Genomic DNA, 16,498 nt, shown 5'->3' on the forward strand with positions numbered 1-16,498 from the left:
CAAACTGTGATCGACCCCCTGACAACCGTTAAAAAAAATATATATCATAACTTGGGCTGTGAAAATCAGTTTTAAAAGTCAAGAGTAGAGTAGACATTTACATGATTTGGCTAATCAAAAAATCCAGGGAAGAATTGTAACATGAAAAAAATCAGACCACACAAATCTCTCTGTGAATCACTTTGCGCTCCAGTCTTGTGTTTATGTGTGTTTCACATTGGTTAGATGCGCAGATCATGATCACTGCAATGCGAGATTTATAGTGGTTTAAAAAAATGCTACGTACCTGTAATTATCCGGGCTAAGTGTCGCTCATCAGTGACATGAATTCCATCATTTTCCTGCCACGGACATTACTATTAAACAACTTTGGCTGCTTGCCATTGGCTATAATGTGGGAACCAGAGTGGCTAGGGTCAAACAGCTTTGTGTGTCCAGTTTTACGAGGAGGATTACGTTCATATACGGCCATGACAGAGGATGAGACGTGTTTGGAAGAGTTCTGCAATTCCAGTACCACATGTAAGAACTAGCTAACTTGTGCCGTTCATTAGCACCTTGTTTTTGGCACCAAACTCTATGAAACCAGTACCGAACTCCCTGATGAAGTTCGGCATCCGTGTATTCCGGTTCATAAAGATATCCCTTTGGCTTCATGCTTAAGGGAATGTCGTCATCGCTTGTTTTGTTTGTTTACTTTTAGTATCCCAGCAGTAAACACTGTGAAACTGGCAACTACTGGAACTACTTTTCTCAGCACCGAAATCGGACCAGAACTGAGCTCAGGACACCAAGCCAAAAAATCTGAACTATCCCTTTCAGGACATCCGTACAGATTTTTCGGCAGAGCGCCCATGTTCACTGTTAAGATTTTTTAACGGCTAAAATATGGGTTTTGTAAGTTGGCCAGACATTGTTAAGTCAAGTCATCATGATTGAGATTGCATTCTGACTGGAACCCACACCTTTTGGATTTAGACATCATTCAGACAATGATTCAATGATTAAGTATTGAGTAATGTGTGCAAAATATGATTTCAGCTTGGATGCTGAAGTGAAGGTGTGTATATTTACGTATTTTGCTACTTCTGTGTCACAACAATGCTAGCTAACTAGCCTCCAGTATGAAGAACACACCTGAGACTAAAACAAACACGTTTCAGGAGGCTGCTTCTCCAAGTTCTCATCGACGTCTTAATGTGCGTCTAACAAATGCTCTCAGCCAATCTGAAGGCGTCACGCTGACTGGCGGCTGCTGAGTTGTTGTAGAGGACACTTGGGTGTGCAGAGATGTACACGAGGAGGGAGAGGATGAGTGATGACTCAGCAGCTCTGAAGCTTTATAAAAAGACCACCGGTCCGGGTCCGTCACAGCAGAGACCACCATGGCCCGACTGCTGAGTGTCTTCTTCATCCTGGTCTTCTTCTTCTCTGAGACGCTCCTGGCCAAGCCTTCAGGTGAAGAGTCATGTGATCTCTGACAAGGTTAGTGTAGTGATAAAATACAGATGCTTCTACTTGCTGTGTAGGGTACCAGCTGGACTCACAAGCTCCGACGCCATGCCAGGCACTGAGAGGAGGGGCCAATGTCCCGCAATGTACACAAGACGGACGTTTCAGGTGTGTTAAAGGATGTTGCATCAAGTTTAAACATGTCAGTCACACATGTGTGTGTGTGCACAGGCCTGTGCAATGCAATGGGCAAGACCAGACATGTTGGTGCGTGGACACTGATGGACTGGAGGTGCCCGGGACTCGAACAAACAGCTCTATTCCTCAGTGTAAGTCTTGTGATCATATGACTTGTTGGCAAGCAACTCACTGATATTCTCACATGCACTTGGGTTCAGGTGCAACGGCATGCCAGCTGCAATCCATCCTGCGGTGCTCGCCGTCGGGCCACTTCCTGCCAGTTCAATGTGACTCCAACAGGGGGCAGTGTTGGTGTGTGGACCGTGACGGAATGGAGCTGTACGGGACGCGGCAGAGAGGGACACCGCACCATTGTATGTACATGTACAGAGGCTGTGTCTCAACTCATTGAAGTTTACTTATGCAAGTATACCATTTGAGACATAGCATTCATTGGAAGTATGTATTTATGCACAAATTGAGACAGCCACAATGTTGTTGTTCATGAAGAAAATCCAAGTAGATCTTTGACCTACAGGCCCTGGCAGCTGCGAAGTGAGAGCAAGGCAACTCCTTCACGCCGCCACATCGCCTTCACCACCTTCACCGCCTCAGTGCTCGGAGGACGGCAGCTTTCTTCCTGTTCAGTGTAAACTGATTAACATGACAGACAGGCAGGAGTTGGACCTGCTGCACGCCTTCAACACGTAAGGCCTGCGCATGTTCACTCACATGCACGTAACACCTACTGACCGCCACATTTTGTGTTGCAGCTTCCCACAAGCCTTTGCGACATTCACCGCTTTCAGGAAGTTCTTCCCGCTGGTCTCCTCTTACTGTTTCTGCTCGGACAGCAGGGGTCATGAGATGGCCAACACAGGTGACTCCGTCCAACCCACCCGGCTCCCAAGTAACTCCTCAGAAGGCAAGAACGATGATTTGTGGTTTGCATCCAGGTGTGGAGCTCCTCCTCTCTGACGTGTATGACTCTGCTTTCTCCGAAACCAACTCGACTCGCTCCTTCTCCGAGTCCAATGTGTACAAGGTGCTGCACAGGAGGACGCTGGGGGTTCTCCTGGCTGTCAATGGACGCTTTAGATGTAAGGATACTTGGGACTGAACTTGGTCCAGAGGGCAGAACCTACTACAAACCATGATTTAACCTCTGCAGGTCCCTCACCCTGTGAGGAGGAGCGGCGGGAGGCGACAGAGGGTTCCAATGTTTTGGTTCCATCCTGCGAGGAAGGCGGGGCCTTCACCTCAAAGCAGTGCCAGCAGGGGCAGTGTTGGTGTGTCGACCCCACAGGGGCAGAGATTCCTGGGACGCGGCAACATGGAGATATCCTGTTTTGTGGTAAGTACAAGTATGGTGGCAAAGTGTCCTCAACATGTGGTCTTCTCATGTCCTCAACACTCTTTTCTTTATCATCATCATCATAAAGGTTTGAGTGTGGCTAACGACTGTCACTCTCAGCGGCGTGCTGCACTAGCCCGCTTGTTCGCCGGCCCACTGGAACCTCGTCTTCCTTCCTCCTCGGGGGGACAAGATGTTTCTTGTCGTACCCTCCTTCAGCCAATCAGGGATCTTTTGCCTGAGGAGGCGGAACCTACTTCCTTTTTGTCAGTCATGGTAGAAGTCCTCCACGGGCTCCTCTCCTCAGTAGGCGGGGCCTTAGAGGCCCTAGCTCGCTCCTCCCCTCGACGCTTCCAGGAGAATCTGTTTGGAGGAAAGTTCCTCAAGAATGCTGCCAACTTCAACTTGAGTGGTGCTGTGGGAACCCAAGGAGTCGTCCGTTTAGACCCGCCCTCCTCTCTGCTCAAACATCAGAACCTGGTTCGTTCTGTCAGCAAAGCCCTTGAGGACCCTGCCTTCCTGTCCGGACTCCACCACACACTGAAGGCAGTGAGCAGCTCAGGCTCTGCTTCGCTGCGTCAGGTATGCTCCTGCAAGTATTGAACACCGCCTTTGCAGATCTAAATGTCTTCTCATTGTCCAGGTCCTGACGCTTATGATGGCTTCCTGCTCGGCTGACAGCAAAGACAACATGGCATCCATCTTTCTTCCCAGCTGCACACCCAAAGGCACTTTCCAGGAAGTTCAGTGTCAAGGCAGCGAGTGTTGGTGCGTCACACCACACGGTCAAGAGATCACAGGCTCGCGGGTTGCCAACGCCAGGCCTCGATGTCCGTTACACTGTGAAAGAGCGCGAACGAAGGCACTGATGCTAAAAGACAGCATGGCAGCAGGGGCTGTCGTCCACATCCCTGAGTGCTCTGAGGACGGAGACTTTTTGCCGCTGCAGTGTGTGGGCTCACGTTGCTTTTGCGTGGACCGCCAAGGGGCGCCAGCGAGTGCGGTCTCAGCGGGGGGTGTCATCACCTGTAGGACACTTTAGCTGCAACTTTTCGTTTTTTGAAATCTCGCTAGCTTGCCTGTTGACTCTTTTTGTTGCTGTGTTTCAGGTCCCGACCCAAGACCTCAGAAGCCTCCATCCTCCACAGGTCAGAAGAAACTATTATTTTGAAAATGGACTTCCTGTTTATTTTGTCAAACATGTTAGTATACATATTCATGGATTGTGCTAGTAAGTATCCATGATCATTCACAGGTCAGTGCTCGCGGGCATTAGAGGCAGTGTCAGCATTTAGACAGGAAGTGAGCAACATAATTGCTGTCTCCAACTCCTCTCACCTCCCTGCGGGATATGGCTTCCTATTGGCTGAGGGTCTGCGGCTGACCGCCAAAGAGCTGCAGGTCGGCCCATCAGAGGAGGTGCTGCGTGTAGCCGATTGGCTGATAAGCAACTCCAAAGCTGCTCTGCGATTGGCTGCCTATTCCAGTGAGTCCCGCCCTTCATCACTTAACAACTTGATTAGCTCCTTCTTTATTTCCTGTGTGTTGGTGTTCAGCCATCCAGATGTTGCTGCCTTCAGGACGTCGAACCTATCAGATGTTCAGTCCTCAGTGTGACGCTGATGGAGGCTGGATCCCCACACAGTGTTACTCCAGCACAGGTCTCACACACTACAATAAAAACATGAATGTACACACAACTCATGCTCATCAGTGTGTGTGTTCAGGTCAGTGTTGGTGTGTTGATGAAGATGGCGAGTATGTTCCTGATTCACTGAGCAGCCGTTCACGTCCTCTGGTCAAATGTAATATATGACACATAAAAGAAAACATGGATGTGCAAACAAAGTTTAAACGTGTGTGTTTGTTGCAGGTCTCACACGCTGTCAGAGAGCTCAGAGTCATTCGCTCCTCTCTGGTTGGATGAAAGGCTCTGACGTCAACGCCTCCATGTCAGGGTACCGCCCACAGTGTGACAAGGTAAAAACACTAGTGTTAGCTGAAAATTGTGCCTGGGCCCGAACAATAATTTGAATTTTTGAAAAAAAGATGAAAATGAAGCCCTACTGGCCACAGTTGAACATGAAGGTCTCAGACCATAAATTTATGACCAAAATGTTGGTTTTGTGTTTGAGGATGGTCGCTTCTCAGTGCTGCAGACAGAGGGTCCTACAGGCTGGTGTGTGAATCCTCAGAGTGGAGAGATGATACAGACTGCCACGCTGAACCCTGACGGACAGCTCACTTGTACATACTTACTCACACAAACCCACGTACAGTACAGTACATGCGATATAAGTGGTGTTTGTGTTGCCAACACGTTCAGGTCCCAGTTGGTGTGAGCTTCAGGGTCGCCAGTGTCGCCCAGACGGCACTTTTGTCCCGCTCCAGTGTGATGTGACATCCTGCTGGTGTGTGTCTGAAGACAGACAGGAAGTGGAGGGGACCCGAAAACTTCAACGGACAGGACGCACTCCTTCATGTGACCGTAGGTTTTTCTTGTCTGCTGGCCCTGATTGACCTCAGGTCGGGTGTTTGATGACATCAGCAAAGTGTGAGGAGTGTGCCACCCTAGGCCATAGGTCTATGATCGACTTTGTAGTCGTATCATCAGACCTGTGTCTGCATGCTCTAGAGACGCGGGCAAAGAGAGGGGATGACCTGTCAAGTGATCACCACCTGGTGATGAGTTGGATTAAGTGGCGGGGGAGGATGATGGACAGACCTGGGAGACCCAAACGTGTAGTGAGTGTGTGCTGGAAACATCTGGCAGAGTCTCCTGTTGGTCCAGTCTTCCGTCAAAGCTTGGCCTGCATCCCAAGGAGGACAAAGATATCAAGTCTGAACGGGCCATGTTCCGTGATTCCATTGCTGAGGGAGCCGATTGGAGATGGTCGATGCAAGATGGTCGGTGCCAGTCGAGGCGGCAAGCCCCGAACCCGATGGTGGACACCAGAGGTCAGGGCTTCCGTCTTGCTGAAGAAGGAGTCCTATCGATCATGGATAGCTTGTAGGTCTAGTGAAGCAGCTGACAGTTACGGCGGTGGTCGAGGCAAAACCTCACCGATTCTGTTCATAATTTTCATGGACATAATTTCTAGGCGCAAACCGTCCAGTTCTGAAGTCTTAGCATCTCATCACTGCTATTTGCAGACGACTTAGTCATGATGGCATCATCGGGCTGTATCCAAGGCCATAGTGCTCGGTCAGAAAAGGGTGGATTGCACCCTCTGGGTTGCCCTGGGTGGAAGAGTTCAAGTATCTCTGGGTCTTGTTCATGAGACTACTGAGACTGCTGCCTCCGTGATGCGGACCAGGCTAAACGGAGGAAAATGGATGGATGCACGGACATTAGTAAAAATGTCCTCAATGGGTAAAGGTTTGGAAGTTGGGACAGCTTTGAGTCAATTGAAAAATGTGGAAAGCATTTAATTGGTCATTCTTTTTCAATGGGAATGGTGTGGAAAATGAAAATATACAATTTTGGGGTAATGTGCGAATTAAAACTGCAACAATATCCCAAATGAGCTGATGTTGGACTGTTTAATAATTTGAGAGATGTGCTGTGATGCCAAGTTGTAGCAATCAGCAGAATCCAGTGAGCTTAACTTGTCGGTGACCTCTGCTGGTGTCCAGGTTCCGCCTGTGCCAACTCCCCCATCACGCATGGCACCCTAGTGTGCGACCCTGCACAAGATGGCCGACAGAGCTGCAACCTCATCTGTCACCGTGGTTACCACAATACACTTCCTGTCCGAAGTTTCACATGCGAGATGGCTGGCCGTCAGTGGGAAGGAGACAACAAACCTCTGCCTGGAGCCTGCCAGAGTACAACCTCTAGACCCTGCACCATGTTCAATATTTCCAGTCATTACGCAGATGTGTAGTCCTCAGTGTGTGTGTGTATGTGTCCAGTCAGCCAGCCTACACAGAGGTTGTCCATGTCACAGCAGTGGACGATGAGAGGATCCTGCTTGGAGACGAAGACACTGCGCTCTCTGCTCTTCAACATGACCAGCAGAGGGCTCTGCTCTGCTCAGGTGATACACACATATGCACACACGGAAAACGCTTGCTCGCTCGCTCAACTGTCTGTGTGTGTGTAGCTGCCAGCTTCGGGACAGCAAGTGTCGCTGTGTGACGAGTCGTCAGTTCGTGTGCATTGTGATGGTAAAGATGCATTGATGGTGACCATTACCTGGACTGCCGTCCTGTCTGATCTCCCGGCCTCGGAACTCCCTGAGCTCCACGACATGGGTGAGCACACGTCCAAAGCGTGGCCCTGTGGAACAAATTGGGCCATTGAATATTGGACTGTTGTCCTCAGCAAATCGTCTCCTGGAGGACTTTAAGGGAATGGTGGCACATGTTGGCTTCACGTCACAGCCTAAACAACTTTCTGTGACCATGCCCACCTTGGGATGTTCCCGTGGTTACCGCCTGAGCGACAGTGGCGACGGCTGCGGTGAGTCTGGTTAGCTATCATCCATACCAACGACATACCAACCAATCTTTGGCACTGACGTGATGTGTGTCTATGCAGTTGTTTGTCCTGCCGGGAGTTACTCCACAGAGGGTGCATGTCTTCTGTGTCCTGAAGGAACCTATCAAGACAAAGAGGGGCAGGACTTCTGCAACAAGTGTCCCAAAGGCTCCTCAGCTGCTGGGTCACTATCTGTCAATCAATGTGAGTTCTTCGCATTAGTACACCACCTGCTGGACAAACATCACCACCACATGCTTGTTCACCTCTGTGTGGTGGGCGACTGCGCACAGGTGCGACAGACTGTGAGAGGCGGGGCCTTCGTTGCTCTGACCGAGGCAACTTCCTGCCAGCGCAGCCTGACCTCCAGTCTGGCAGGTGGACCTGCTTTAACAGTGAGGGGGTCGAGCTTGACTGGACACAGAGTGACAAGCCATTCACGGATGAGGACTGCTCAGGTGAACTCGAACAGCCAAAAAGAACGAAGAAGCCTTTGAAAGACACAGTGTAATGTGTGTGTGTATGTGTGTGTATACAGTGCTCAGCGGGTTCCAGGTCGTTCCCAAATCAGAAGTGGTCTTTGGAGCAGAAGATGCTGAAATCCTGCAAAGAGTGACCGCTGACCTTAGAACATGCGCTCAAGGTGAGACACACACACACGCATGCACACCGCATTAACACTGCGTCAATGTCAATGTATGTTGGTATGTTTGTTCCCTCAGCGTGTGCAGTGGACAAATCCTGCCATCATGTGGTGTTGTCCAGCAGCCAGTGTCAACTATACAGTACACACCCCCTGAACACACACTGCAACACCTCCACTAAGGTACACACAAACACATAGCTGTCTGTGGTGTGGTTACTTAGGAGACCCTTGTTTGGGTGTGTGTGATTCCAGGTCAGTGGATTTCTGGGTAATCCTAAGGCCGAGCTCTTTGATTGGTTGAGGTGCTACCCGAGGGTGAGGGGTGTGGCCTCCAATGTGCTCGTCATCAGGAAGAATGGTACCGTTGCGACAGCAACCAGCAGGTGGCTTGTGAGGTTGTTGTAACAGTCAGGTGTTTTTTCAGGTGTGGAGTCTACTACAAGCTTCACCAGGATAGCAATGGCCAAGGTGGTCTCGGGTGTGTTCAGGACTCAGGTGTTCATGAATGCATCGCTCGAAGAGGCTCGTCGCTTTTGCGAGGTTGGCTGCCGCAATGAGGCTTGCTGCAGTGGCTTTATCCTCAACCAAAACAGCTTGAGCGGTGGTACGTTGAGACGTGAATGGAGAAAACTCAGGGGATGGAATCTTGTAGCTCGGCTCTTCAGCACCACCCTCTCTCTCTCAGGTTCTATGCTTTGCAGTTGGCTGAGATCTCCCTCCATCATGATGTGTGGGCGGCGCGACTGGGATGTGACCGGGCAAGGAGCTGCCAATCGCATTTGTGGGGCGGGACTTGTTTACAACGAGCAGCAGCGGAGCTTCCTGTTTGACTTTGGGGGACAAAACTTAACCATAAGTGAGATGAGAGAGTGACTCAGTATTCAATCATAATAAGTACAATGATTCCATAGGTCCAATAAACCAAAAGTTAGTACAAGGATTAATAATCAGTACAATAATGAGTACAATTAATAAGGAATAACAATCAACATTAAGTACAATGAATAATACATACAATTAATTAACAAGTAAAATTAATCAATAATAAGTACAATTTATTACCATTGAATATAACTCATTAACATTTGTAACAGCTGAGTCTGCTCTGCCGATGGACAGTAAGGACAAGAAGGACTACCAAGCGTCCATTGTCATCTTCCAGGCCGTATACATGAAGTCAGGTACTGTTTTTATCTTTGATCCAACATCTCTGCCATGGAGGCTGACAAGGTCACAACTTTTGTTTCCTCAAGGAGACGAGTCGTCCGACGCTTCCTGTGGTCCTGCTGCAGACTTGATTCCACTTCTGGATGGTTGGTACCTTGACTGTCCACGCCACCTACAGTCCACATTGCCAAGTGGTGATAAGCATGTGTGTGTTTGTGTAAAGGTTCAGTCCAAGGGAAGTTTGTGTCTCTGTCAGAAGATGACATCCTGGTAGATCCTCTGAAGAAACCTCCTGCCTTATCCTTCTGGATCAACAAAAAACAATACACTTCCCAGCAGGCTTTGCTTTGGTGCCTCACACGTGCGTCCTCACACTCGTGGACCCCTGGCAAGTGGTGGTCTCATGCAAGTGCTCACACAGTGTGTATGTGTGCGTACATGTGTTGTAGGCTGCAATGGAGAGCCTCGGTGCTCTGTGGCTGATCTGCGAGACGCGGAATTGGCAGGTTTCTTCAGCTGTGTCCTGTTTGCCGACACCCGGGTGTGCGGCGCTTACGACACACCGCTTAGACGCCCCTGCCGCGCCCTGCTGGACAGGAAACCCAACAACACCTACAGCAAGATGGGTACAGTCACATGACCGTGATCTTCTCTGAATGTTTACAGATCAAGCAACAAAGAGTGTGTGTGTGTGTGTGTGTGTAGTTGATCTTTCAGGTCCAGTGAAGAGTTTCTATCAGAGAATTTCCTTCCAGAAGATGGTCTCTTACTCAGTTCGCAGTCGAGTTACGATGAAGGACAACATGCCGCTGACTGAAGGGTAACGTGTGTACTCGCATACATGCACACACACACATGACACATTGTGTGTTTGCAGGTTTAAGGCTTGTGAGCGCCGTTGTGATGAGGACACTTGTTGCCGTGGTTTTGGCTTCATCAAAGATGGTATACATACAAAATCTGCTGTCATGTGACTCATACACACACACACACACACACACACATTAAGAGGCCCTTATATGTGTATGTATCCAGGGGGCACAGGCGTGGTGTGTGTCTCTCTGGTTAGCCTCGGAATTCAAACATGCGGCGAAGACCATAAGACCAACTGGAGGACACAAGACTGTAGACCATCTGCAGTCCAGACCACACCAGACCCATTTGGCTGGTACCAGAAACCTGGTAACATGCACACGCGCACACACACATGCACGCACACAATGTGTGTAAACTGTTGTGTGTGTGTGTTTTCAGTGAATCAGTGGACTTCGTCTCCAGCCTTGTGCCCTGCTTTCAGCCTGCCAACCTTCCCAAACAACAGTAAGTAGCATCCTAGCTATCATGCATTCATCATAGTCAAAATGTGTCTTAGCATCTGGACTGTCAAGTCAGTTTTAAAAATTAAAGACAGCTTAAATAAGCCAACAGAACAAGAACGTTTGAAAAAAAGCAAGGGCTGCATGGCAGACGAGTGGTTAGCGCGCAGACCTCACAGCTAGGAGACCCGAGCTCAATCCCACCCTCGGCCATCTCTGTGTGGAGTTTGCATGTTCTCCCCGTGCATGTGTGGGTTTTCTCCGGGTACTCCGGTTTCCTCCCACATTCCAAAAACATGCTAGGTTAATTGGCGACTCCAAATTGTCCATAGGTATGAATGTGAGTGTGAATGGTTGTTTGTCTATATGTGCCCTGTGATTGGCTGGCGACCAGTCCAGGGTGTACTCCGCCTCTCGCCCGAAGACAGCTGGGATCGGCTCCAGGAGCCCCCGCGACCCTCGTGAGGTAGAAAATGAATGAATGAATAAATAAAAAATGCAACTAGATTATTTTGAAAGCCGTAAATATGTACCTTACAATTTTCTACGATATAAACGATTTCTGATTGCAAATGAGCACCCAAAAGGGAAGTTATTATTTACAGGTCCTACAACTTGGATAAATGGCAAGACCTATGCCACAATTGTAAACACAAAGCAAACTAAAACAAAAAACTGTTACCTTATTTCCACTGCTAAAACCAAAATGCCACACATACAGGAACTGCTCTTTGCTAAATGTAACATCTGTTTCAAAATGGTCCCAGAAAAGTATGAAAAATTATGTTTGACAGTTAAAAACAAAAAATAAAAAAGGTACTTACCTAAATGGATACCTGTTGTACACGGCAAGCTAGATGCTACTAGCGTTAGCATGAACTACAAAAAAAACTTCATTACACCATCTGTGACCTGTACGAAAACAGAGGTAAGGATAAGATTAAATTATCACCGAGTTATGATGCAGCTTTACAATATTTGTGGAATTCAATATCATGAAACTTGAACTTACAAGCCATCCTCAATTACATCGCCAGACTGCTCTTCTTCCCTGTTTTTCGCGTCACACCGCATGCCGCAAGGCTCATTACTGCCCTCATAGACCGAGGCTGGAATTGCAGGCATCAGGTTTCACCCTTGAAATTAGAGGGAATGTTTTTAAAAGTTTGGTTATCTTCTTATAAACATGAAGGACTTACACAATACACACAAACTGCCAAAGAGCATAAATACAGACAAGATAAATAATTGTTGAAAATATTTAATCACATTTGTAGTATTCTGGTGTTCTAAGCTCTAATGAAGTCTTGTTGATGTCTGTCAGTTTCCATGGACAAGTGGAGACTCCTCGATGACTCAGCAGTTTTGCTGGACCCGTCATTTCCTTCCTTTGACATCATACACATCAGCCGTGACATTGCCGTCAACCCAGTCCAGACCAGAGATTGGTGTCTTCGTGGTAACGCGTGCCATCAAGTGTCTTTCACATGGCATGACAGCAGTGTTGAAAAATGTCATGTAATCCTCTTAACGAGCTTCCTGTTTCAGCCTGTCAGGAGGCGGAGTCCTGCGCTGCTGTCACAGTTGGCAGTACAGAATCTGCCACTCGCTGCCACCTCTATCCCGATACAACAGTGTGTGGGTTAAGCTCCACCCCCGACTCAGCAAGCACCGCCTACTCCTGCCGTGTGATCATCAGAGAGGCCGCCCCCGAGGTGTACCTGAGGAGAGGTGAGCCAATCCAAAATCTGAGCATCACAGCCGACCGTGTTCACCTTGTTGACTCCTTCTCAGCATTGTCGTCCCCGGTTACAACCCTGGTCATCCCGGGCCATGGCACCCTGCAGGGTGCCACTGTGAAAACGGTGCTTGGGTCACAACGAAAGACGGTGGTTCAGTTCCTGGGAGTTCCATATGCTCGTCCGCCAATAGGAGGACTTCGCTTTGAAGATGCACAGCCACCTGATTGGACTGGAGCCTGGGATGCAACTAAATTCCGGTAAGTTGGCAGGCAGGAAGCCAGGTGGATGAGCTTCCTATTGACAATGAACATGTCCTGCAGGCCCATGTGTGTCCAACCAGGTGACCTGGACACCAGTGAAGACTGTCTCTACCTCAACATCTTCCGTCCAGTCGTCATGGTAATATCAACATATACATTGAGTTTAGAGAAATTACATAATTATAGTGTGTGTGTGTGTGTGTACCAGAGGGGTCGTGTTCCAGTGCTGGTGTTCCTCTTCAACCCCTCAGCCAATCAGAGCCAAGGAATCTTGGACGGCTCCACTTTGGCCGCCATAGGGAACTTTGTCGTGGTAACGGCCAGCTATAGAACAGCAGCACTTGGATTCCTAAGCACAGGTCAACACGCAAAACACACACACCGACGCACACACACACACACACACACACACACATACAAGTCAGTGACAAACATGTGTCTTCAGGTTCATCCGGTCTTCGTGGCAACTATGGTCTGTCTGACCAAGAGGCGGTGCTTCAATGGGTTAACGCCCACATTCATCTGGTGGGCGGAGACAAGAGCAGAGTGACTGTGGGGGCGGAGCGCGGGGGTGCTGACATCATCAGCCTTCACCTGCTGTCGCCCATGCCTCTCTTCCAGCGGATGCTGCTCATGGTGGGTTGGGTTTGGGTTTAGGATTTTCAGTTAGTTGTGGGTTTTGGGTTAGGTCAAAGGTCAAGACATTTCTGCTCTATATGTGTCACATGATTATGGCGTCTTTGTGCAGGGCGGTTCGATCTTTTCTCCATCATCTGTCCAAACGGCGTCCGCCGCCAGAGGGCTAGCGCTCCGTCTGGCCAAAGAGGTGAACTGTGTGACCTCTGAACCCATTACTGATGATGATGAAATGGTGGCGTGCCTCAGGGCGACCCCTGTGCAAGTGCTCAACGCTGCTCAAACAAAGGTAGTCACATGACGCACTTTGAGTGACCAACCACGTTGGCATTCCTCACGTGGCATCTTGTGTTGCAGCTACTGGCCACCAGCGGCCCCTTCCGGTCCTGGTCGCCGACCCGCCACACTGCCTCCCCAACATCTCTCCACAGAGTGGACCTGCTGCTGGGGACATCGGAACATGACGGCTTGATCAGCCGAGCGCAGAAGATAAAGGTTAGAGGTCGGCGGCATGAGAGCATTCAAATATGCTGGGAACACACGTGTTGTTTTTGTCATGTGTGTGCAGGACTTTGAGGCGTTGCAGGGTCGTGCTGACGGGAAAACAGCATTCTACGAAGCTCTGAGCCGCTCGCTGGGCGGAGCCAAAGACAGTGAGGTGCTGAAGGAGGCGGCGGCCTGGTTCTATTCGCTGGACCACAGCCCCAATCCCGTTGGCTACAACCTGTTCTCCCGAGCGCTGAACAACGCCACCAGGTCCGAGGTTAAATTCTGTTGTTTGTGTGTGGACACGCCTCCTTCAAAGTGCTGTGTATGTGTGTTGCAGAGACCTGTTCATCATCTGCCCGACATTGCGCATGGCGAGACACTTCGCCAACAGCAATGCTAACGTCTTCCTGTATCATCAGCCCGCCGCCAGCACGCATAGCAGGTGGTCACCGCTTGCTGTCCTGAGCTGGGTCGCTTCCTGGCCTGATGGTTGAATTTCTGCTTGCAGGGCTGATGTTCGCATCCCATTGGATGTCCAATTGGTGTTTGGTGCACCTCACCAGCCAATCACTCAGCAGCGATTCACCCTGGCCGAGCGCCGCCTGTCCCTGGCCGCCATGAGCTACGTGTCCAGCTTTGTGAAGACCGGGTGAGGCCACACAAAGATGGTGGTGCCGGTATCCATGTGACCGAAATCTGATGATGTTTTCACTCATAGGAACCCAAACCCGTCACAGCTTTGGTCGGCATCAGCTCTGCCCCGCTGGGATCCGGTCCTGTCCTCTGCGGCTCCGGCCACATTCTTGGAGCTAAGCCCTGCCCTGAGTCAGCAGCGAGGCCTGCGTGAGAAAAGCTGTTCTTTCTGGAACAATCTGGCTGGGCGACTGGCGTCAGGGGTGGAGTCTACATTGATGCCTGAGCTTCCATTGGTTGCACCGCCCGGTCAATCGCAAGCCAAGAAAGACGCCTACAGCTGAAGCCATGTTCTTTCACATTCTGTGATGTCATTGCACTTAAAAGCACATGACCAATTTGTCTTCAATCAGTCATCAATAAAGTAATCAAACTGCTGTCGTTGTCATTATTTACTTTCACGTGCACGTGATGAAGTGTGTGTGTGTGTGTGTGCGTGTGAGCAAGCACCTGCACAACACTCCCTCCACTATATCCCCTGTGGCGTTCTGTTACTGGTGGCAGGATGTGGGAGTGGCCCCGCCCTCTGAGGCTCCACCTGTGTGGAGGTGACCAAAAGAGTCTCACGCACAGACACACACACACACACTCTCTCTCTCTGCAGAAGCATGTGGTCTGCGCTCACAATATGGATAGCAGGTGAGACTTTTGTGTCATGTGACTCATTCATGCATTTACTGTGTGTTGTTTCTCCTCAGTGTCGTCCATTGCAGTCGTTTCAACGACAATCTTCAGCGTGGAGACAAAAACGGCAGTTGCCATGGCAACCTCCCAGGACCCCAACATCACTCAACAGTCCACGGTACTTCCTGTAACCACGGCAACCAACAGCACCCCCACCAACTTCACGTCTTCCATGAGTTTGACTACGACAGGTGGCACTGCCCAGACCCCGCTCCAGGCTGGTGGCGTTCCCGCTTGGGGAATTGCTCTGCTGGTTCTGGCTGCTCTGGCTGTGCTGCTTCTGCTCCTGCTGCTCATTGGACTGGTCACTACTTCTACTATTATTAAGTTATATTAATGATTATTATTGATTATTATTGATTACCGTTGTTCCTACCGCCAGCTGGTGTGGTGCTGCTGCACGAAGGGTCGCTACAAGCACCCAGATGATGTCCCCCTTTACAACACACACTCTCGATTCTGGCGCTCCAACATAGGCACTTATGTGAGTCCCACGCTGAGACACGTGCGTCAAGAGGACATGTTGGTCAGACTGTTTGCTTTTTTTTTCAGGAGGATGTGGACAAGCCTGCCAAGATAGCGGCCAAGTGAGCTTCGGCGAAGCCGTGGGGAAAAACTTTTTTTTATTGTTCCTGATCTGGACTGATTGCTAATCACTCATGAAGATCAATACACCAAAGGAGAAGGTGGAGCGCCTCGGCCAGGAATGTTGGAGGTCCAAGTCCAAGTAGTCCCAGTGGGCTCGGCGAAGTGAGTCAGACCATCTGACGTCTTTGGTCTTTGTCTCCATGACAATCTGCTTGTCAATCATCCAAAGAACAAAATAAATGTGTCAGTGGAGGGCTAAGGCACTGCTGGTTTTCTCCAGCAGGTGATTAAATTGACAAGAGCCGGCCTTCAAATTAAAAGAGGTGTTGATCATTAAAATCACCTGCTTTAGTGACCGCCTGGCAAAAAAACCTGCAGTGTTTCGGCCCTCTATGGCAGGAGTTTGGCACCCCTGAAATAAAGCTCTAATATGATCAATAAAAGCAACCATCTACTTCTGTGACATTTGTAATCAGATTACATTACACACACGGAGACTGACTGGAAGCAACACAGTTCCGATCCAGGAGCAGTGTGACCAATTTTTGTGCCTCGAGATACGGCTGGACGAGCTAGACAAAGTAACCAAGGAGAAGGAAATTTTGGGCTTCCATAGTTAGGCCGCTTCCTCCGTGACACGAACTATGATAAGAGGAAAAAGATGGATGAACATGCAAACACTAAGCTTGATGGCTAGCGCTCTCGACTCTCATTCTGTGGAACTTAGTTCGAGCCAGGGCTGTCTGGACCAGGTGGGTTACACACACACGTACACACACGCCAAATGTGCACACATACAAGCCCAAGT

At 49.5% G+C, this 16,498-nt stretch overlaps 2 protein-coding genes and 1 long non-coding RNA gene across 3 annotated transcripts; 2 read left to right on the top strand and 1 right to left on the bottom strand.

Annotated features, from left to right (window-relative positions):
• Nucleotides 1-1,337: 1,337 nt before the first annotated feature.
• Nucleotides 1,338-14,795, top strand: tg (thyroglobulin). The gene is made up of 48 exons (XM_058053634.1): nucleotides 1,338-1,458; nucleotides 1,530-1,620; nucleotides 1,684-1,781; nucleotides 1,851-2,006; nucleotides 2,171-2,339; nucleotides 2,406-2,512; nucleotides 2,589-2,732; nucleotides 2,804-2,986; nucleotides 3,075-3,568; nucleotides 3,630-4,014; nucleotides 4,096-4,134; nucleotides 4,242-4,472; nucleotides 4,543-4,647; nucleotides 4,714-4,791; nucleotides 4,860-4,966; nucleotides 5,122-5,233; nucleotides 5,313-5,474; nucleotides 6,623-6,814; nucleotides 6,902-7,026; nucleotides 7,093-7,243; nucleotides 7,314-7,451; nucleotides 7,530-7,673; nucleotides 7,763-7,927; nucleotides 8,008-8,112; nucleotides 8,192-8,295; nucleotides 8,368-8,473; nucleotides 8,540-8,719; nucleotides 8,801-8,971; nucleotides 9,210-9,296; nucleotides 9,369-9,428; nucleotides 9,506-9,643; nucleotides 9,732-9,908; nucleotides 9,988-10,102; nucleotides 10,160-10,227; nucleotides 10,318-10,464; nucleotides 10,537-10,602; nucleotides 11,923-12,057; nucleotides 12,147-12,329; nucleotides 12,393-12,597; nucleotides 12,661-12,739; nucleotides 12,809-12,959; nucleotides 13,046-13,236; nucleotides 13,349-13,525; nucleotides 13,594-13,731; nucleotides 13,805-13,992; nucleotides 14,063-14,167; nucleotides 14,234-14,374; nucleotides 14,444-14,795. The coding sequence occupies exons 1-48, from the start codon at nucleotides 1,386-1,388 to the stop codon at nucleotides 14,700-14,702; spliced, it is 7,125 nt and encodes a 2,374-aa protein (XP_057909617.1). The 5' UTR covers nucleotides 1,338-1,385; the 3' UTR covers nucleotides 14,703-14,795.
• Nucleotides 6,475-11,757, bottom strand: LOC131105484 (uncharacterized). The gene is made up of 3 exons (XR_009119945.1): nucleotides 11,611-11,757; nucleotides 11,423-11,510; nucleotides 6,475-9,894 (listed from the first exon to the last, which is right to left on the bottom strand). It is a non-coding gene; the product is annotated as an uncharacterized LOC131105484 (long non-coding RNA).
• A 114-nt stretch (nucleotides 14,796-14,909) lies between the features above and the next one.
• On the top strand, nucleotides 14,910-16,132 carry LOC131105483 (mucin-1-like). Its single transcript, XM_058053639.1, has 4 exons — nucleotides 14,910-15,057; nucleotides 15,117-15,406; nucleotides 15,485-15,586; nucleotides 15,655-16,132. The coding sequence occupies exons 1-4, from the start codon at nucleotides 15,027-15,029 to the stop codon at nucleotides 15,691-15,693; spliced, it is 462 nt and encodes a 153-aa protein (XP_057909622.1). The 5' UTR covers nucleotides 14,910-15,026; the 3' UTR covers nucleotides 15,694-16,132.
• Nucleotides 16,133-16,498: the final 366 nt, after the last annotated feature.

Source organism: Doryrhamphus excisus, chromosome 17, assembly GCF_030265055.1.
Source record: "Doryrhamphus excisus isolate RoL2022-K1 chromosome 17, RoL_Dexc_1.0, whole genome shotgun sequence".
In the NCBI taxonomy this organism is placed as follows: Eukaryota; Metazoa; Chordata; class Actinopteri; order Syngnathiformes; family Syngnathidae; genus Doryrhamphus; species Doryrhamphus excisus.